The sequence below is a fragment of the Centruroides vittatus genome, unplaced genomic scaffold, assembly GCF_030686945.1.
Source record: "Centruroides vittatus isolate TY-2023 unplaced genomic scaffold, ASM3068694v2 contig_166, whole genome shotgun sequence".
NCBI lineage: Eukaryota > Metazoa > Arthropoda > Arachnida > Scorpiones > Buthidae > Centruroides > Centruroides vittatus.
The window spans coordinates 407,284-429,746 of NW_027121006.1; the positions used below are offsets into that span (position 1 = coordinate 407,284).

The 22,463-nt window shown below is 41.3% G+C and overlaps 2 protein-coding genes and 1 long non-coding RNA gene across 3 annotated transcripts in view; 1 reads left to right on the forward strand and 2 right to left on the reverse strand.

Moving 5' to 3' along the window:
- Window positions 1-8,448: 8,448 nt before the first annotated feature.
- On the forward strand, window positions 8,449-9,490 carry LOC136968922 (muscle-specific protein 20-like). The gene is made up of 4 exons (XM_067262991.1): window positions 8,449-8,631; window positions 8,699-8,823; window positions 8,897-9,101; window positions 9,170-9,490. Exons 1-4 carry the CDS (start codon window positions 8,581-8,583, stop codon window positions 9,347-9,349), a joined length of 561 nt encoding a protein of 186 aa, XP_067119092.1. The 5' UTR covers window positions 8,449-8,580; the 3' UTR covers window positions 9,350-9,490.
- Window positions 9,491-9,707: 217 nt separating this feature from the next.
- The window catches only part of LOC136968920 (ubiquitin-conjugating enzyme E2 J1-like), a 38,550-nt gene continuing 25,794 nt past the window's right edge, over window positions 9,708-22,463 (reverse strand). The window contains exons 5-7 of the mRNA XM_067262990.1: window positions 22,299-22,404; window positions 12,737-12,863; window positions 9,708-10,041 (exon numbers count right to left, since the gene is read on the reverse strand). Of these exons, the coding sequence (XP_067119091.1) occupies window positions 9,787-10,041; window positions 12,737-12,863; window positions 22,299-22,404 (488 nt within the window). The 3' untranslated portion in view covers window positions 9,708-9,786. The remainder of the gene's footprint in view (window positions 10,042-12,736; window positions 12,864-22,298; window positions 22,405-22,463) is intronic.
- On the reverse strand, window positions 16,569-19,051 carry LOC136968968 (uncharacterized). The gene is made up of 2 exons (XR_010879734.1): window positions 18,783-19,051; window positions 16,569-16,669 (listed from the first exon to the last, which is right to left on the reverse strand). It is a non-coding gene; the product is annotated as an uncharacterized lncRNA (long non-coding RNA).

The window sequence follows — 22,463 nt, forward strand, 5'->3', positions numbered from 1 at the left end:
TTCGCGAACGTACGTTTGCGCTTGCGCAGATCAAAAATTTCTCGAGTAAATTAAAATTATAAATAATTTTAATATTTAGAAAACTTTTCAGTCGATTTCTTAAGTTTTCGTAAAACGTCTCGATACTCTATAATATCATTTTCTTTTACATTTTAAAAAATTTATTGTTTTAATACCTGTTTTAATGTTGTATTAAAGCGTGACAACTTAAAATAATATTTTGACAATAAGATAAAGTGTAATAAATTATAAAATTAATTTGCGATAATAATTTTTACAATTTGTACTAATATCGGACGGGGTTGAGAATTATTTATATTTGCTTTTTTTTCTCTCCTTGGTTCTAATATCGGAATAAATTAAAACGCGACAATTTGAAATAATATTTAAACAACAAAGTAAAATAGGGAAATAGTTTAATATAATAATTATTAAATATCTATACGACGTATTAATTTTAAAAATATCTATTTTTTGTTCAATTAAGAATTGTTCGTAAGACAGAATGTCGCAAAAAGAACGATGCTTTTTAAAATATCTGTGGTAATAACAATTCTTTTTAATATTATCTGATCTCGGACACCCAAGAAGTTCGATGTCAAATAACTGTAGCTGTTTCCCCCATCTATTCACCTTTAAATAAAAATAATTTAATAAGTCTTGTAATTCACTATGTTCGATCCGGCCAGTGATATCCGATGGTTTCTCGTATATAAAATTTAACCCGTAAATTTTTTTGGTAGTAAAATCGACTCGTCATCGATCTGTGGCTGGAAATTGATGCTTTTTAACAGAATCTATAGCCCAAGATCTCTCTTGAAAAATTAATTTCGTGATCGGTGCTATCCAAACCACTACTACTACTATTTACACGTCGACTTCTACGCACATGCTTTTTCCCGCGAGTTTTAATACAATTTGTTGCCAATAAACGTCCGAGAACAGCCAGTACGTCATCGGATGCCACGGCCGACTGACTAACCGAGAGATTTTTCTCCTCGCGTGTGGGCGACAGGAAATTCTGAATTTCCTCCAGGCCAGGCCTACGCAGTTAATCCTCAAAGAATTTCCTGAACGTGTGTGACGGCCTTTAGCTCTCTGGCAACTATATCGATTCGCTCGGCCAACGATAGACCCGACACCTAGCGGTATTAGCGCGAACTACATAATGGCGGCTGCTATGGGTATAAAGTAGTTTGTTAGAATAGAAAGTGTTCACCCTATCTAACATAGGCCATCGTCGGGTTTAATATTATAAATGTTCCAAAATGGAACGTACCGTTTTCGAATATTTTACATATTTAAAATTCAAAAAAGTAATTTAACTTTAAAATAAATTGAAAGAAGCGTGTATATTAAATAAATAAATAAACAAATAAAACATAGAAAACAAAGCTAAGTAGAAAGAAATGATTTAAGGGTTTTTAAATGCCATTCTTTTTTCTATTATATATTTCCACGCTGTTGGAAGCGTATTAGCATCCATACCTTAAAAAGACCTCCCTTCCGGGAGGTCTTTTTAAGGGTAACTGGCCCCTATTCGGATGTTACGAACGTAGAGAAAACCCGGAAAACTCCACGTGGCCAACCTATCCGAGCCGGCGCGAACCCGGTACCTAACTCCCAGTGTTTGTGGAACGGAACCGCTCGGCCGCTGGTGGGCCAGCTCCGTTAGCAGCGAATTGTTTCTCGCGCAATCGACGAGGACGTTGGTGTGGCCGATGCGGCGAGTAAAATTACGGTGATATCCGATTAGTTAGTGAACCGAGGACAAGGGCTGTTTTTCAGCCAAGGCTCGTGTTTCTCATTGTTTTAACGAGAGCGTCGAGGTCTTCGGAGATTACTTAGTGGATAATGTTCGAGTCGTACGGTCGGCGGGGGACTTTTCGTGGGAATTGCCCGAAAGATTGCGTATCCCTCCTCGCAGCCTGCGGGTGGAGGGCGTAGAGGACCGCGGTGTTACGTTCGGTATCTATATAAGTCGCCGTCACGCCGTCGGTGTCTTTCGATCTCTCGGTCGCCACTACGGTGTTATTCCCTGTGGGCCGCCCACTCCGAGAAAGTCGGTGTGTCGGATGCACGCGTTCCGGAGGTTAGAAGTTCGAAAAGATAGGTTGTCGAGACGGACGCTGTGGTCGGAGGCGATGTAGTTCGTTAGTTTTATCACCGCAGCGCGGGCACGGAATACTTTAATTTCGAATTTCGTCGTATAAATCGTCGCAGTTCCTCGGTGCTAAATCTAAATCCGTACGAAGCGTCTTAAGGTCGTCCTTAATACGGAAATGTAAAGAAAACCAAAAACGGCGCTCCGCCGTTCGATCTATACAGATTGTCTCTAACACGGCGCTTCTACAAACGCGTGGTCAAAAAATACGATACTTATATCGAGAAAGCAACCGCCGACTACCTCTTCGAAACAACAGCGCGGGAGCCTCTCTTATTCAGAAACCCTCCGTACGCTTCGTCCGCTCCCGGTTATCCTACACGACTAGCAGCCCCTCGACCATTCTACTACGGCGTTCCGAATCGGAAACGACGGCGTTTAAATACGCCACGTAAATCGTAGATTCCTTCCCGTCCGGCCGCGGTCGACAGAACACAGTGTGCCAAAAATTAATTTCGACGACGTAATTACGGAATCGATCGAAAGGAAAGAAAGGAGAATAAATTTTACGACGTAATTCTTTTTAATTAATAATTTTTTAAAATTTTGTAACGTTTTAAATTTGTATCGCGTACGTAGTTTTATTATTGTATTTTTTGTATACGTAAATCGAAGAAATATCATTATTTTACATTTATTTTTTACAATAAGACTGCGGTCAAAGTTATACAATGTATATTTTCGAAGACGGCCTCTCGGCCGGGTAGGTTTACGCGTCGTCGGCGATGCGGCCGCATTTCCTATATATTTCGTCCGTCCGAATTTCTACTCGGCCGGTCTAGCCGAAAACTTTTTACTCGACGAGGAAGACGATTATAACAAAAAGTGGCCGGCCACACACTACAGCGAAAAAAGCAAATCTCGAAGGCTATCGAGAAATTCTAAAATAGAAAATAACCAATTTATCGTATTTTCGGTGTACGGAATTCGATATATTTATCCGGCATCGTAGCCACGGCTCTCCTACGAGTACTTTTTCTCGCCGTGATCCGACTTTTCAAACCGGAAGTTTTCACGTTAAAGATTTCGAGATTTTTTGATGCCCAACCATAGCGCGTCGAAAAATATCCTCGAATGATCATTTTCGAGGATACGGCAATATTTAATTATCCGGCGTCGATAAGCTAATTTTTGTGGCCCGGTAAAAAAATTGCGAAAATGGGCTACACCGGCGGGTTTAACACCAGAAAACCTCTTACGATTTATAAATGTTTTTGCACGAACCGGTAATTTACGAGTCGATTTTTGATAAGTGGTGTCATTTCTACGGGCCGCCCGACTTTTTAGTTCTGGCGTATTTGAGAAATAAAAATAAAGGTGTAAATTTACGTAGGCAGTAAACTCGAATAAAACGCACCCGGTAATAATAAGGCGAGCGTTAATGAAGTGACGAACTAGTTAATTCGTTCGCGTAAATAAAGTTAAGTAGAAACAATAATTTTAATTTCTCGGAAAGGTTTTCTACGCGTATTATCGGTTAGGTACTGGCCGTAGTTAGCGACGGTAATAAAAGATTATACGATCCGACCCGAAAGGAATTAAGATTTTTGTAAAATCTTTATTTCTTTCGCCACGATTGTATTTAAGAAGTAAATAACGACGTCGAAACTCGACTAAAAGAAAACAAAATTTCCTATTCGTTCGTCTTCGGACGACGACGCGTCGAAACGTTCCCGCCGCGGCCGAGTTAACTTAATAAAGAGCGGTGGGTCGAGGATTTCGAAAAAGAATAATCCGCTAATTTGGGTACGGTACGGCGGGTGGAAAAAGCCTTAAAATTATCGCCTACGACCTAAGAATGTAAAATTTTGTCCGTTAAATCCACCTTAAACTACGGGGAGAGGCGTCGCGGCGCAAATTTGGCGGTCCGAGAGTCTGTCGAACGCAGTCCGGACGCGTTTATTGGGGGGAAGACAAACCCGCCCCCGGTTACGCCATCCGCCGCCGAACGTCGCAAACCGCGGACTATATTTTCGAATAAACAGAGACACGCGCACGCTCCGTGGCTCCGACTTCCGTTTGGCTGTAGTTAAACGACGCACGCCCGGATATCGAAAGACTTAAGATTGTTTTTCTAATACCTTATTAATCGATCTATACTTAATACGGGTTTGAAATTTCCAAATTCGTTAGACGAATATCTCGGAAATAGCATTTTTAAACGGTTAAAAATTGGACCGCGCGTCGATTTCCAAACATTCGCAGTTATTTTACGCGACTTAATAGAAGAAATTTAAAGTACCGTATATAGAAATTTGGAAGGGTTTAATTAGTCGACGACGCGTCTAATATTTTCAAACGTCGGGCCTTCGAAAATATCTGGCAAGTTTCTTCCACCGCCGTTTAATCCTATTCTTTAGTACGGTACGCGCGAGTAAATGGCAAAATAGTACAGTTAAGCCAGTTCCGAAGTATCCTCGCCGCCGTAAGTCGGTCGATTCCGAATCGGAAACTTACATCTTTAATAACGAGTTCCCGTTTCGCTTTCGTAATTCCGGGTAAATTTACCCGGAATTATTGAACTCCGTCGAAATTTACCTATAATTACGGCATTCCACTCGAACAGTTTGGTAAACACTTCCTTATTCGGTAATCCGATATAAAACGGTAAAAAGAAATCGACGGCGATAAATGATAGTCGCGATATCGTTCTAATATTAAACTCTTTTTTAAAAAAGTTTTCCCCGGCTGTTTACATATAACGGAACGATCGGTGGTAAAACGATCCCCCAATATTTTTGGACTCGGGGACCTCAAAACGCGGAGAAACGAAAAAAAGCGGTTATTTCGGTATGTACGGATGTTAGTACCGTACGTGGAGCTCGATTTTGTTCACCTCGTTCGAAGCTTAACTCCCGCGCTTTTTGTCGAAAAATTTTGAAATTTTGCGGGGAAGTTTGTTTATTAGGGGACAGACGCTATTAAATTTCGGTGATTAAATTTCGAGCGGGTGGGCGGATAAAAAGGGTAGCGCGTATCTCCGGTAGGGTCGGGCTTAATGACGATTTGGCTGGTTATTAGCATTTAAAATTTTTTTATAAAGCCCGTCTCTACCCTCAAAATTAAGCTTTATGCCATTTTAATATTTAAATAACTTTTAACGTAAAAATATAAAAAGTTTTTTAAACCTTAACTAAAATGTAACGACGGACGGCGCCACCGACCGTGGCCGGAAAAGTTAAGCGACCGGTTACCGGATTTTCTAGGCTAAGTATTGTTTGGATGTGGCTAATGTTTTAAAATTTTATATCGTTTTCTAATTAATACGAAGCGAAGTTTGGGCCGCATTATTTTGCGAGTGACGCGCCGGCTCCCGGCGAGAGGATTATTGTATAAAAAAGTGGACGCGACGTCACACGGCCGAAGCTAGAAAGAGGGAAAACTTTCCGGAAACCGATATATCCGGTCGGACCACTCCCCGAAAAACTCCCGGCTTTTCGACCCGTCCGGGTTCGATCTCGGGTTCCCCCCGGCGGTAAGCCGCTACTCGGACCGGACCGCTAGGCCATCCGGCGGCGAAAGGTCAACCGGGAAAAAAATATAAGGTGTCGCGTGTAAGATCCGGTCGGCGGTGGGAAAGATTTCACTCGTTACTAGCATTCGGTGTGCTTTTTCTCCTTTTTTTTTTTTTATAAAAGTCATCTCTACCGTCATAATTAAACTTTTTGCTATTTTACAATAATTAATAATATGTTTTCTTAAAACAAAATCTCGTAACGGCCGGGAAGGTTAGGCAACCGGTGGCTAATTTTTTAAAGCATTTTGTGGAAAATAAAGGAATAAAACCGTTTACGCCAGTCGTCTGCCGGGCGATACGGTGGAAAAGGTGGTAGGAGGCGGGGCTTCCCACCGCCGATTCCCGCTTCCGGAAAGAATCGGGCGCGTACTTTAACCTTTTCGGTTCCTCCGTAGAATAATTAGACGGTTCGGCTATCTTTTGTTTTCTAAAACACTTTTCGTAGAATTATCTGGATCTCGTCTTTTATACTTTGTGGAGAAACGCGAGGAAGCACCGACGGTCGACCTACGAAATTAACACGATATACTACGCGCGGCGGCGCATCCGGCACCCCGAAGTAAAAGGAAAAAGCATTAGCGAATTTTCCAGAAATCGTTTCCCGATTAAAATTCATTTTCTAAACGTCTTCTATTTCTATATTACTCGCGAATTAGCGGCGACGTAAGTTGGGAAGTTTACGGAATTGGCATTTTAACTCGTCTCCCGGAGACGAAATCCGCGCGCCACCGACTAGGCGAGGTACCGTTCGGCGTTTACGGTTAGGACGTAAATTTGCACCGGTTACGTCGAAGCGTCGTAAACAATATTTGTAGAAATACGACGGCGACTTAATATTCGGAAGTGGTAGTAAGTTCGCCAGCCGCGCCATCTGTCGACGATCTATATAAATAACTCGCCAGTCGTTCCGCCCGGGCCGCGCCGACCCAGCCTTCGGCAAAATCTTCGTTTTCCACCGTTTTATAAAGTCGTCGGTCCCCCTCTTTCTTCCCGCATTTAGTCGACCTTTAAAGAGTTGCAGTTTCCACCTCCGGATCCGGCCCCTCTCGGCCCGTTTTACCGGCGGAGGTAATTTTTCGGGTACGGAAAAAGTTCTGCAAAAGTTTCGGTGCGCTACCCGCGGGAAGAGGAAAGCCCGGAACGGGGTATTTTGTTCGATTTATACGGCGGGGAAAATCCTTTTTTGCATTACAACACGGAGGAACTCGAACACCGCCGTCCGTTTCTCCCTGCCGTCACCCGGTAAACGGAAAAAACTGGCGGAGTCCGTTCCCGGGCCACAATTTCCGCGATAAAGAAAAAAAGGGCGGTAGATTTTATAACGGGCCGACCGCCCCGTCCGTCCGTTTATTTACTCGCCATTTATCGTCCGGGACTAGTAACATAGAAGCGGAAGAGGCGACACGATACAAATTAAAAACACGAATTTTAATTAGGAAAAGATTTGTGGAAAATTCACTAGTGCCTTTTCTTTTTACTTCTTTGGGTATGCCCGGGATCCCTCGTCCGTTTTCCGGCCGGGGAAAGGGAATTACCCGTGTTCTTCTCTCCTCCGTCGCCGCCCGGCACGGACCCGGGCCAGTCCTCACCCCTCCGACTCGCCGATCTTCGGTTTTTATTACGTAATTATTTTTGGGTAAACGTATCCGTCGGTTTCCTTTTCCGCCCGGGAACGTTGTTAGCGAACGCTCGGCATATTTCCGTAGGAATAACCCCTGGGCCAACGTCGATTACAAAAGCGAACAAAAAGTCTTTTCCGGGAAGCGCTTCTAACTCTAGTTCTTCGGAAGGGTTTCGTCCTTCTCCTCCCGGTTCCCCGCTCCTGGCCTTCCGGCCCCAATTAGAAGTCGACGTTCCGTCTTCCCTTATCGGGAAGAAGTCGAAACCCTAGTCGGGGCCCGTCGCTTCGCCGCCTCCTCGAAAAACGCACCCGCGCCGCGACTCCGCTTCTCCCGGTTTCCGACCGAACGAGACCCCACTTTTCTTATTCGTTTAACCGGACCGACGAATAATCCTCCCACACCCCGACGGCCGCATTTTTCTACCGGTCCCACCGAAAAATCTCGTACGGCGTATTCGGGAGACGTCCGAAGTCCCTCTGCCGGCCTTACTTACGTAACCGCGGCCGCCGGCCGAAATTCCGCCCTTTTCCCGTCGTTCCCTTCTCCTCCGGGATTACGTGACGCCTTCGCCAGTAATTAGCGTAATCGTTGGCGTTCGCTTATTTTCGCGCAGTCGAAAATAAACGCCGTTCTCGTCTCCCGGAAGGGAGGGAGGACGCGCCTGCCCTCCCTCCACCTGCCGCCCGTCGATTATTTACGCCGCCGCCAACACCCGACTCCCTCCGTTTATTTACCTTTTAAAGCGCGCCAGCGACTAAAGTATTTTTAAACGCGGGACGGTCGACTTCCACCCGGAAGGAAATTTCCTTTCTCTCCGGTCTTCTCTCCGCCCCTCTTCTTTTCCGGCGGGTCGGCGCCCGTAATTAAAACGGTTGATCGGGTTTTCCTTCTCCCGGCCGCCCGGGCCGGGCCCGATTCCCCTCCGAGAACGACGGGACGGAGGGGGAGGCGCGGCAAGAAGAACCTTGCCAAAGTCAATCCCATCCGAAAATACTGCGGGTCGGAGGAAGGTCGCGCAAAGGTCGCGGTTCCCCGCGTTAGCGAAGTGCGGAAGAATGCGCCCGCCTCTTCCGCGGTAGAAACGGCTCCCTCCCACGCGCCGCTGGCAGCGCCGACGAAAGTCGACTCCGGTCGACCTTTCCAAGTTTGGCGCCTCCGCCCCCTCCCCGGCCCGGACGTATTTTTGGAATCGCGGGTTTAACATATCGACGCCGCCCGCCGCTCCGTCTTCACTCTCGTCGATTCACGCTCTCGTCTACACGCACCTTTCCGACGACATGGCAAGCAGAGGACCCGCTTACGGTCTCAGCGCCCAAGTGGCCAACAAGGTGAGTTCCCCTTCCTCCCTCTCCTTTCTTTCTGCCGAGATAAAAGAGATCCGTCCCTCTCCCGCAGCTGGCCAGCAAGCGCGACCCCGAACTGGAGAACGAGATCATGCAGTGGATTCAGGAGATAATGGGACAGAAGCTGCCCAACGGACCCTACGAAGAAGTTCTGCGCGACGGAACCGTCCTGTGCAAGTAGGCCCTTTCCTTTCCTTTCCGCGGCCCGCCCGCCCGCCTTCTCTGACCCGCGCGGCCTCTTTTCTTTCAGCCTGATGAACAAGTTGATGCCCGGATGCATCCAGAAGATCAACACTTCCGGAGGACAGTTCAAGATGATGGAGAACATCAACCGCTTCCAGGAGGCGGCCAAGAAGTACGGGGTGCCCGAGATCGACGTCTTCCAGACGGTCGATCTGTGGGAGAGGAGGAACATCCCTCAGGTCACGCAGTGTCTCATGGCACTGGGAAGAGCGGTAAGTCCCCCCTCCGCCCACTTTTATATCCCGGGACGAGGTTTCTGACCGCCGACGCGTCTTTTCAGTGCTACACGCACCCGGAATACCAAGGACCCTGCCTGGGCCCCAAACCCTCGGAAGAGAACAAGAGAACCTTCACGGAAGAGCAGCTGCGGGCGGGAGAGGGCATCATCAACCTGCAGTACGGAACCAACAAGGGCGCCACCCAGAGCGGACAGAACTTCGGCAACACCAGACACATGTGAATACCTACTCCCAACGGCTCGCGCTTCGGCTGGTAATTTGTAAAAAATGGTGTAAAATCGCTTGCGGCGCCGCGCGCCGCGTCAGTTCCGCGCTTCGCCGTCTGTACGAGAAATTCTAGCAAATAAAGATTTGTACTTCCACCCCGTGCCGTTTTCTGACCGAAAGACGAAGGGCGTTCGCACCCTCTTCCGCCGGAAATCTGTACCGCGCGCGGGAGGCGACCGGACGACTTCCGGCCTGGGGGAGCGGGGAAAGGAGGGGGCGGAGAGAAATACTTACTCCCGAAGTAGGTAAACGACGACTTAGCAGTCCGGCCGGCGCCTCCATCCTCTCGAGAAAGGAAAGAGACGAGAGCGATTAGAAAGAAATCTTTTATTGTTTAGACGGGGCCGGCGTCCGGAGGTCGGCCCCGACCGGAAATGTACAAAGAGCGGAGTTATAAAAACAGAAGCCTCCTGAGCAGAAGGGCGGCGATCAGGGCGCCCAGGGCCCAGACGGCGGCGGTGTAGGGACGTCGAGATCCGGCGGGGTACCCCGTCTCCTCCTCCTCCTCTCTTCCCTCCGGGCGGGCCTCCGACTCCCGGAAGCCACGGGCGGGGGACGAGGGCGCCGATTCCCGCCGGGCGTCCCCCGGGAGAGTCGGGGCTTCCGGCGTCCGCGTCGCCGCGTAGTTGGTTCGGTAGGATTCTCCCTGCCAAGAAAAAAAACGGAAAGGTAAGTCAAGTCACCGGTGTCTCGACCCGGTCGGAAGACGCCAGCCCATTCCCGGTCTTAAGGACGGAGTAAGGAAAGGAAGGCGGTGGTTACTTCCGGTCGGAGGGAAACCCTAACTAGGAGGAAGAAGCCGCGCGGGCGGTCTCCCCGTCTTCTACCGACGGAGAATCGCACCTTTGCACGGAGTGGCGGCGGCATCCCCCCTCCGGCGCGCCGGTAAAGCGGGAGGAGGGGAGGGAATAGGACGGGAAGGGAGTGCCGCCCGAGGAAGGGTTTTAAGAAGCCGAGGAGAAAAGCGCAGAAATAAGGACCGAAGTTACCCGCCCGGCGATATAAATAGCCGGGCGTCGACGGCGCTATTCCAGAGCTAACCGCCCGGTATTAATAATTACCGAAAGTGGAGAAATGCGAGAAGCGCTCGGCCGCCGTCGGCTTATTTCGTTTATTATCGAAAGTAATTACTACCGAGAAGCCGGTAGACCTCTCACGTCGACGTTAATACCGTCGACCGGAGAGAGGAGGAAGTAAAAGCGCCTTTCCCTCCGTTTTATAAATTATTTTCCGCACAAAATGCCGCGTGACCGGGAAGTACCGTTTTACGCCGGCGGAAAGAAATATTGGAAACGACGCCGGACGTTACCCCAAACCAGATTTTTCTTGGCCCGGATAAAACGTTCTACGCCGACGGTATTCGGCGATTTAAAGGCAAGTTCCCGTAAGTAATCTGGCCGGACGGACTGGGTTAAGATTTATTTCTATATTCGATTATCCTCGTCCGGGTCATTGTTTTCCCCCTCCTCCGGCGTTTAAGTCCAACACTACTCGTAAGAGGGTCCGTCGTCGAATGGCGTCTAGACATTTACGGCCACAAAACTCCTCCGGCGCCAAAAAAGAACATTTTAACCAACCTTCCGTTGCCGAGAAACGTAAACGTTTATCCGTCAATTGTTCCCGTACGTAACGACGGTTAGTCCGCGGTTCGTTCGGCACTCCTTTTGCACCGGTCGGAACCTGCCGGACCACTTAGACATTACGTAATGGCAAGCGTCGGCCAATCTTCTCCGAACTTCCGATGGCTCTGGACTTAAAATTCCCTTCTCCGTCACTAAGAAATTAAGAAAACGGCGGTAAAGCAAGTATACTTACGCAATAGGAAGACTAACTTAAACGTCGAATGCGTTTCGGCCTTTCGACGCAGACTATTGCGGCCCGATACCGCAAAAATCGAAGAGCCTTAAAAACGGATAGACCGAAACGGGGAATAACGAGAGGTAAAGATTTTCGAGTGGTGCACGAATACCGTTATTTCATCGGTAGCAAATTACCCGTAGGCCGAGGTAAACGAAGCGAAGATCGGCCAGGTCGAGGCCCGAGCTTTAAACGCGAAAACGTGTACGTCGGACTTTCGTTATCCGCTAATGCCGTAATTCGGATTCGAACAAACATCGGAGTTACCGGCTTTCGACGATACGGTATCCTTTTTTGTACGTAAAACCATCGCGCCGTGGATATTTTGTCGACGAGTTTCCTAAAAACCGGCGATACGAAGGTGTGCGGGTGGTGGACGAACGGGAACCCGGCAATAGTAGTGTTATTTCGTTCTTCGCAGTCGGCACTCCCGACTTAACTGTTTCTACACACGCCAAGGATACCTCTATCGGTATCGAACGTCGGTTCCTACAAAGATCGACGTTCCTCGGCATCTACGGAGACGGCCGGTGGTGCCACCCGGACCACTAAAGCCGGCGTCTTCGACTAACGTAGACCGCGATACCTACGACCGGAGGAGTTTGCGGCAGCCAGACCAAGCTCTAATGCCCGAACCACCAAATGTGATAATCGGGCCGGTCGTGGTGTTTCTGTAAGACAAATGTACAGTACACCCGACTCGTTCGTTTTAAAAGTCGACAAATTACATTTATTGACGGGTTACCGCATTGGGAAATATTCGTACCCGGCCGTCCGTAAATTACGTTGGCATTTTTCTCGAGATTTTTACTCCTCCTCCCCTCTTCGGAGGTCCGACGAAACTCGAGCCTTCGCTTTACTAACGATAGATACCGTAAGTAGAAAGAAACGCGAGAAATTTCGAAATAAAATACATAAACTAAAAATTTTGATGCGGTATACGGACGTCCACCCGAGCTCGAGCCCGGCCCCCTTCCGGTGTGGACGTCGTTTACGGACGGCCTCTGCCGACGGTTATATATTACGCAGCGCGGGCGCTCCTCCACTTACGACAAAACTCCGGGAACCGATCGTCTACCTAAATCGACGAGCGCCCGTATATATTGCTTGTATTTTGTATTCCTCGATTCGACCGAATGTTCGGCCGATACGAAAAATAATTTAACTACCGGCATTTACTATTAAAGATTAGTTTAATATTTTTCGTTTATTACTTATCGGTTGCGCAAACCAGTGGCGAAAATTGGGTACTTACGTCGCCGACGGCAGTATCCGTATTAGGCATTTCCTAATCCCAGACGTCCGCTCACTTTATTAAAGTGTCGGACGCGGGCGAAATTTACAATAAACTTTCGCTTCGTAAGCTCCCGCGGCCTTAAATTCTTTCGAAACGAAATACTATCGCCCGTCGATGCATCCGGTATTATTTATTTAATAAAGCGCAACAGTTGTGCCGGTAAAGACGGGAAAGGAGGTTTACTTACCTTAAAAGATATCTGCGTGGCCAGCTCGCGAGCTTCTTTGGAAGTGGCAGCAGTTTCCGGTCCCCGAGACCTCTCCAACAGCAGTCCCGCGATGGGCCCGCAATGACTGCACGACCAAGAATGCGAACTGCAAGTTAAGTACGGAGATTTCAGTGCGCATATTAATTTTTATAATAAGAGGATAATTTTTCTCACAGATACTTTATTTAAACATTATTCGTGTCATTCGATTCGCGTTTAACCAGTAAGATTCCGAGAACGAATTATGCTGGTTAAGCGTGGTTCCACCGTACCACCGTAACTGCACAACTATCGTAAAATAATATAAAATACTACGAGTACAATGCATAAATAATAAGGAACAAACAAAACCACAAACAGGCTAAATACTATAAAATATAGAAAGTACATAAAAAACCTATCATTGATATCAATTTTATTCTTCGGTTAGTGGATAAGTGACGAATATTGAATATTAACTGATAAATCATCGATTAATATTCAATATGGATAAATGAAAGTATTTTCATCTGTTAAAAATAAACAGTAAAAGTAAATTTTTAAATTCCAAAGTTTTAGTTTCTAATAAAATGGAATAATAAGGTTAATTATTGCAAAAAATTTAGCTAAAACTTATTTTCGGACTACGGAAATAAGTTTATTCAGTTTCTATTTCTTTACTTCGTAGTCTCGACCGAACAAGTAAAGTTTTAGCTAAAAATATTTATGCAAAATTTATACTTCTAGTTGGAAGAACCATCCATAAAATACTTTATCACAGAATTAAGTGTTATTATAAGGACTATGGTTGTTTTAGAATGTAGTAAATCTTTATGAGTTTGCAAAGGCTTCCAAACTGTTACCATAGTTCGGAAGTCTTCGCATCCGAGTTAATGCAGACAGAAATAAATAAATCAATCACACACTAAATTTCGGCAATATTTACTTCGAAAACGTTTTTGGTCTTCTCCATAGGCCCGTATCGGTTCTTATACGCTGCATTTTACAAATTGTCGTTCGATGTATAGAATGGATAGGTGTTTCCAAATACAACCGTTACTCTGAAAGTTTTGTATCGCCGGGAAATCGTCCGTGACGAATTAAAAGTTTATTTTTTTTTAAATAATAAACTTTGAGAGACACATTACGCATAAACAAATTTCGTCGATCTTCCTTCGTCTAAGTAAGACAGACCCCCTTTCTAATAACAACGATGGAACTTCCTAGAGTAATGATTTCTATGATTTTTGTGATAGACCGAATGACAAAGACTGTTATAAATGATCGATATTGGCCGTCGGGGACGATACTCCGTCCTTTACTATTGCGTTCGGGTGGTACAAAAAATTTCGGAGGGGTCGTGCTTCCTTTCGCCACGAACCGCGCCAAGGGTGACCGCGACGGCGGCGACTCCTAAAAACGTATATGCCGCCCGACGTACGATTGCGGACCGAAGATGTACTTACGAAACGATACGGGAGAGACTATAGATTGGAGCCTCTGCAGTTGCGGATATTCCGCGTAAGGAGTTACGGTTAAAAAAAGTAGTGTCTCGACGAGTCGACGTATTTCCGGAAGTCGGACCGTGTCGGAATCTTTAAGAAAACTCTGAAAATGTTAAACCGAGGTGGGCACCGGATTATTTCCGAGACCGTCGTAGGTCGGGAGACGTACCATTTTATGACTCGCGTGTCGAGCGTGTCGGATATGGATCCTTAGAGATAATCCAAATCCAACAACTGTGAAAAGGCAGATAGTGATAGAAAAAAATCGTGTTTGCTGTTTTTCTGTAGCACTGGTCTGGCAAAAGCAATTAAGCTTGGTGAACAGAGGGCAGTAACAGCTAATTGGTAGCCTACAGTTTGTCTTCCTAGAATTCTGGAGTCGACGAAAATTTGAGGTCAAATTTTGCATCGTAATCCTTCGTCACACACCACCGAGACTATTGATTTCCTTCGAGCTAATAATATAAGAATCATTCGACATCCACTATATTCACCAGATTTGGCATTGTGTGTCTTCTGACTATTCTTTAATTTCGAAACCCATTTGAGGAGTTGCAAAGTTAACACGGACGATGAAATCGAAGCGTCTGTAACAGAGTATTTGATAGCATTCCAGAAAATGAGTGGTGTCGTGCTTTTGATTTTTGGAAACAACAACCACGTACGTGCATTTGGCCAGAGGAGAGCATTTTGAATGTAAATTTTAAAATATTTTGTTTCGGGGCCTTATGGTATTTGTGTATTGCAAAACTAAGAGTCACCCTGATATGTTCATAAATTTAACATTTGGAATAATAATATTCAAACAACAATATATTTTATAATGCCCTCTGGACAAATACTATAAGAAATATGTTTTTTAAAATAATAATAAAAAACATTCGGAGTTTTGAATATTTTGATTCAAACACCTTATGCCTCCAAGAATTAGTGATTATTATCTTACGGACGTTTTCTACTCGCTCGACAGGTCGTCGTCGGGTAATTTAAACTCTTGGAATATTTCCTTGCACAGGTTCTAGGTTCGAACGTTTACACAAAACAAAAATTTAAATTTCTAAAACCGTTCGAACAATCCGTTTAAATACAAAAATATAAACGATAACTAAAATTAATTAAATAAATGCACAAATCAACTAAATATTAAATTAAAGAACGTAAACTAACATAAAATGCAATAAAAACTATATATCTATACAATAAATATATTTACATGGGATGAGCGCGTGTTGTGTAATTGATTATACGGGGTTATTATCGATCGTAAATTTCCACGCAGTTGGTAAATTTGTGACGTCCTTCAAACCTAGAACCTGTGCAAGGAAACATTCCGAAGGTTTAAATTACCCGATGATGACCTGTTGAGCAGGTAGAAAACATTTGTAATATAATAAATACTAATTCTCAGAAGCATAAGGTGTTTATTATTATTTTGACTCAAACTAGAAGAACAAAATAAATCTTAGTTGTTACTTCTCCATGGCTTATCAAAGATGATTCTCTGTGCAGATGATAGAGCTTTTCGGGCTTTAAAATTAATGAATTCTCTTTTCGTAGATTCCTTAAAAATCTTTAGTTTTTCTAACATTCCAATTTTATCTATTTGGAAAGACCGTCCCACTATTTTGGCATCCCCTGGCTATGCAGTGTACAGTACATGGATAGAGTAGTGTTGAGTTTGTTGGTGTTGAGATACCTATGCTACTCACTCTTTTGTATAAAGACCTTACAGTGGAACTAACGTATGTAGTGTTCCTTTAAATCTATCATCAGTGATAGGTATACTGTAAATCCCTGGAGCTCTCATTAGTTCCGAGATGTCCTTCCCATTGTGAGTATTTTACATATTATCATCATCAATGCCTTCTATGGATGTTAAAAATATTACTTTAGTTCTTCTGATCATTTCTCTGTCCTTTTGCTATAACAGACACTAAAACACACACACCAAAAAAAAAACTAATTCGTGACTCTCTCTCGTCTACGTGTCTTCTCTCCTTTTTTTTCTTTCTTCCGAAAAGTCCCGCTTCCTTCCTCGAGCGTGCGCAATATCCCTCTCTCCCTTCTCGATCCGGGTTTTTCGGTCGTCGTCGAGAATGCCCGTCCCTTCTTTACTCTGTAGCCCACCCGAGAGGCCGGTTACGACCGGTTATGCGACAGACCGCAGTGATTAAAAGTTTGTGTACGGTGGAACTCTCTTAATGAGCATAATTTGTTCCGGAATGTTACTTGTAAAGCGAAACACTCGTTAACCGAAACAATTTTTCCCATATAAATTAATGTAAAATGCGATAATGTGTTCCGTGCCAAAAAAAAAAAATACTCAAATATTTTATGTATAACGTTTACTCAAAGAAAATTATACGATATACATTGTTAAGGAATGTGAATCATCATCATCTTTTCTTCTAGCGTGGAATGAACCAACCTGGAATGCAAATTCAATTTGAAAAAAAAAAAATTGAAACAGTAATTTCTAGTATTTAATTATAGCCTTTACATACAAGAATTTGGCATATCATTTTGCATGTGTATTATATAATGGGCTATGGTTGTTGATGTTTATATGTAATATGTCTGGTTTGGAAAAATGTATGATCACAAGCAACAATAAGATGCTAACGGGACGAGTGATAAACACGGATCGACGTATCGCACGCACAATCCGGGACTTTCCTTCTCCTCGTCACTAATTATGCAAAACGTCGCTCGTTAAGTAATTTTTTTACAATTTGCTCTGCTTCTTATGCGAGTTACTCGTGAGAGGTGCTTGTTAAGCAAGGTTTCGCCGTATTTGTTGTATTTTGAAGATATGCAATATTGATTCCCACATAACCCAATTTATAAAGAAACTGCCAGTTAAGTATTAGGTCATAATCAACAATCACATGTGTAGTGATGGTAGATGATTGGTTTTGTGTGTTGGGGAGAGATTGCACCCTTGTGTCGTGTATGAATGTTCTTGTGAGGTTTCGGGTAGTCGTGTCGTTGACTGATATACTCCGTATGTTTTAGTTCTTCAAGAATATCTATGATATTGCTACAATGCGTATATGCCCTCTTTATCGATGTCCTGAATGTCACATATTTGTATTTAATGGGGTCTAAAGAGCATGAATGGATGAACTATGGTTGAAAGTCTGATTGTAATATACTTTTGTACAAATATTGTTGTCTCTGAATTGTATGTTTGGATCCAAAAATGTGCTGTAACATTACAGTCTGACCAACTCAGAAAGGCACTCTCCTTAGGCATTGGACTAGTTTACTAACCATTCACAGGGATGAGGTATAGCAGGAGTCAACTGGCAACTGGTTAACATACATTTAGGGTAGAACAATTAAATGTGATGGAAAATTCTTGAAAAGAAACTCGGATTATTTTTTTTTGAGAAACTCGAAAAGTTTCTGGTGTAAATATAAATATAAAATAAATATTTAAGGAAAAAAAAATCTTAAATATTTTTATTTTCATTTATAATGAGAAACATGAATTTGATTGTCTTTAAAATTTATGTCCCTAGAAAGAGCATATTAATATTGTTTAATCCAAAGGAAGCTTTGATCACTGCTACTCTCTTCACTGCTGTTGCTATCTTCATTAATAGTGAATACAAGTTCTTCTATGATGTGTGCTACGATTCCAACTTTACCCAGTAATCATTTTCTATTTTGATTATATTTTTACAGACTTGTCTCCATGCACCTTGTTGCTGAAAGATTCTCTGCATGACTTTTCAATGTTGAACAGACTCTGAACAGCAACCCAGTCTGTCATTTGTGTCCAAATTAGTTCTAATGAGTTGAGATCTGTGCTAGGGATGCTATGGTGGCAGCCATAGAATTTTGTGTCCATGTTATGTAGCAAATTTATCCAATTTGTATTTTTTTGGTTTTTTGTGCTGCTGTGCTAATTCTAAAAAATCTGCTTTTCTAACTTCATTTTTCACACACTTGATTCTCTAAATTAATCACCCTTTTGTTGACTTCCAGTAATAATTCTGAGTCCTGGTTACATAGCCTTATTTTAGAACACTAATGCATTGTATAAATCAAACATTAATTTGTAAAACATAGTGTATAAGACCTGATGCAAGCATATCAAGAAGGCAAAAATGCTTGTTTTTCGAAGTAAATATTGCTGGAATTTAGTGTATGGTTTCTTATTTCTTACAGTATTCCCAGTTCCAGCTTTTAGTAATGGTGACAGAATAAACAATATTATGAAAACTGATGTTTCTCCACAGTTTCTAGACTAATGCAACATCTTAATGAAGTCTTGTGATTGGAATACATTTTTCTTGTTAAATCTATTTTATGGATTATTAAAAGCATTCTTTATATTTGTGTTAAAAGTATTTAGAATCGATTACATTCCGAATTAATGTGACAAATATGTAAACATTATTGTAAAATAAAAAAAGAATGTTTTTCTGTTTATAAATATTACTGTTTTATAATTAAATTTCTTGTATTTTTAAAAAAATTGTATAGAAGTTGGTTTTCTAACAACAGCATAAATCAAAATAAAATTCACCAACCTTATGTAGGCCTTGCACGTAAGTGAGAAATCCATTACTAACATTTTCTGTCTACATCTATATTGTATAGAAGTTTATAACCAAATTTTTATGTATTTTATAAAAATAATTAGATTGAAAAATATATACATAGAAGAAAATTGTCTCTCAAGTTTGCTATCCTATACCATCTGTGGGAAAAGTGTGCTAGCATAAAACATACAAAATAAGACAATGAACAAAAAATGATTAGAATAAAATAGAGTTTGTAAACTATAATAATTATAATGCATAGTTTTTGAATTTGAAATTAATTTAGAGACTGAAGATACAAAGATACAACCTTAGTGAGTGTGAGAGTGTGTGTGTCTGTAATCTTTGTGTGTTTTGCATTTATACTTTGGGGTGTGTACACACACACCAAAGTATGAATGCAAAACACATCTTATTTCATTATATAGCTAATCAAAGAACAGGAAAAACTAGCAAGATAAGTTAGAAGATGTAGGTTCACTTTGTCCTTTGGTAAGATCAAAAACCATACTCAAATTTCCTAAGTGTTTCAAGGGAGCAAATTATTGTGTTAGGTCAGTTTTGGTTTCGTGAATATGAATCCCAACAACTGAATGAATTTTTCTATTTTGGACTGATTTTAATTTCAGTTAGTTATGTTAGGTATTATTACAAGTAACTGTGTGGAAGGTCTTAATTTTACCCATTACAAATAACCTTGGAATTGGACAATAGAATTGGTTGTTCCAACTGGTCAGACTACACGTAATGGATGAAGTCAATGCTCTCAGAGAGGCAGTCAAGACACCCAATACTGACTGAAACAAAATATTTTACTCAGACTGAAACATTTTAATTCACATTTTCCATAAAAATTAGAAAGGTCAAATCAGATTTAAATCAAATATCTGTACCAGAAAAATCTTGTACAAATTAGCCAAATGATTGTGTTACCTGTTTAACAGTTTCCTTTGTGTAGACTATGTGTTCTTTCAAAATAAGTATATGTTAAGGAGGCTATATTTTTTATAGAAAATAGCCACTCAAGCATTTTATAGGTATGCTACTTCAAAAAAAGAATATACTATTGTTTAAAATTTAAAACATCAATATAAATCTATCTAAATATATACAGTAAGAAGAATATATATATTATTATTCTCATGACAGAACTTTTCTATCTGTGTTTGAATTAAAACATTGTTACAAAAGCTATTCTACATTTTAAAATAATTCTAAAAAGTTAAAAGTGAGAATTCAATAAAGATTAACATTAAATCTATTAAAAAAGATTAAGAGTAATTACTCTCAACTTTTTATAATTACCAAAGTCAGGTATTTAATTACTAAAATTATCTTAAATATATATAAAATTTGATAAAACTTTGATAAAATTCTTAGTTATCCCTTGTACTTTCCCGACTCTTCATCCGAAGCGAAATGTTAAAAACAATAAAACGACATTAAAAAGACTTTAAAACCGTTACCGTTCGTTATTTTCTTTATTTTTCTCATATTATCAAAGTTTTATCAAATTTTGTATATTTTTAATATTATGTTAGTGAATATTAACATATTTACTAAATAAATATCTATTAAAAGCAGTGGCATAACTACAGTGGGACACATCTTTGATACATCTTAAGTGTCAAATTTGGAGACACTATTTCCTTTTTCCATTTAAGAAGAAAATATCACTTTCTCAACATTGTATTTTTTAAGAGTAAAACACACTCTTCTGGAAAGGTACCAGAATTTGATCAGTCTCAGTTAAGCCACCGATTAAATAAATTATTACCGATTTATGGATAAAAGCTAATTAAAATTTAATAAAGATTTAGAAAAATGAAAACATGTTAAAAATAAGTACTGTAAATACATTTTAGTGATGGGACGATACCAAAATTTCTCCCCATTCCAATTCTTTTGAATAGTTTCTGAAGTTTACATTAGAGTAGGAAAATTAATGATTTACATTATGAGCATGGCACATTCATTAATTAATAAACATAAGCTTAAGAATGAAAAATGATTGGGAAATCTAGAATCAATCTTTCAAAAGAAATCTGAAAATTCTTCATTTATATGTGGATATGCATGCTTTTATTGTGTACTACAAAATAAATTTGTAATCTTATTACAGATAAAGTTAACATTGCAATATTACCCTCAAAGAAATTACAACTCATTCACTTTTACTCAAAGAATTATCAAATCATGTCATCTTTGGAAACTAGTTTGTTGGCAATGTGATGATCGGGGGAGGAGAAAGAGAACGAGAAGATGCACTTCTTTTTTCGTGCTTCTTGCGATTGGTGTGCCTTGTAAATGCTTTAATTCCATCCTATTTAACACTAAATTTCATTTAGTGTTAAATGAGGTTCTCATTTAGTGTTAAATAAACAAATGATGCAACGAGCCAAACACACGTCGTCGTCATCACGAGTTAACCAAATTTCAAATTCATTCACTTGAGCAAGGTTTTCCTAAATGAACAGTTGCATGAACTTTTTACAATAAAAAGAAAAATCAAACTAATGTTTAGATTGACTCATCTTAAAAAATCAATTTTTAAAACTCAAAACTACAGCAGACTTAGAGCAAACAATTATTTTTACTTAGAATCATGCAAATCACATTTGAAAATTTTACATACTTCAGTATCAGCAATGAATCGTAACAAAAGCTTTCGTAGTTATAATGGGAAAGTTGTTTTATCATTAAAAACACTTCTAATTAGGCTGAAACTAATTTAGCTTGAACAACACCTTAAATACTTTTTTGTACGACACTAATTTATTCGAACAAATGTTTTGACCCCTTTTCATAAATCTGATTCAGGTTTAACAAGAAGATTCAAACTGTTTAAGACTACAGTCCAAATCTTCTTGTTAAACCTGAAGCAGACCTATGAAAAGGGTTGAGAATGTTCATTTAAATAAATTAAAGTGTTGCTGAAAAAATATTTAAGTTGTTGTTCAAGTGTTATATCATTGTAAGTAAACATACTAAATATTAAAAATAATTTTACATATTTTTTCAATTAAAATATAATTTTGTTTATATTTTAAACTGTTTTGCAGACACAAATATTTTTGTTGATCACCAGCCTCAATTTTTAATTGCCAGTCAAGCTGACCCAATACTGGCTGGGTGGCAACCCTAATGTCACCCTCTCTCCCCTAAATGGGACAAAATACTGACCCCAAGTGCAATCTCTCATCACTCTCCGTCGTGACAGACATCACCTCGTATATGGAACATTGCATACTCTGCCTTATCAACGTGAAAGTCTCCAATAAACTAATATTTAATTGTTAATACTGTAATTTAAAAATATTTTACTCTGACTGAAACAAAAAATCAATTTTCTTATAAAATGTGGAAGAATTGTTTTTTAAGAATTGAAAATTGTGAAGAGATTTGCTCAATTCCGGTTACCGGAAAATGCCCATTTTTCCAATTCCCAATTCCGATTAATCATCCCATCACTAGTACAGTTATTTAAAAAATATATAATATTACTTTTTAGCTAATATCTTCCTTTCTGCAGGAGTGTAGTCCAGAGAACCAATGGCTCCATTCCCATGCGTGGGCATAAAACCAATTATTGCAAGTAAGGCCGTGCGTACTGAAAAAAAAAATTGATCGATCATTAAGAAAACCTATGAACAAGTACCATTTCTTTAG

Excerpts from the sequence above, each read along its gene's own strand:
- LOC136968922 (XM_067262991.1), top strand. The coding sequence starts at position 8,581 with ATGGCAAGCAGAGGACCCGCTTACGGTCTCAGCGCCCAAGTGGCCAAC. Across the intron at positions 8,824-8,896 it reads GACGGAACCGTCCTGTGCAA|CCTGATGAACAAGTTGATGC; the intron begins GTAGGCCCTTTC and ends CTTTTCTTTCAG. Across the intron at positions 9,102-9,169 it reads TCATGGCACTGGGAAGAGCG|TGCTACACGCACCCGGAATA; the intron begins GTAAGTCCCCCC and ends GCGTCTTTTCAG.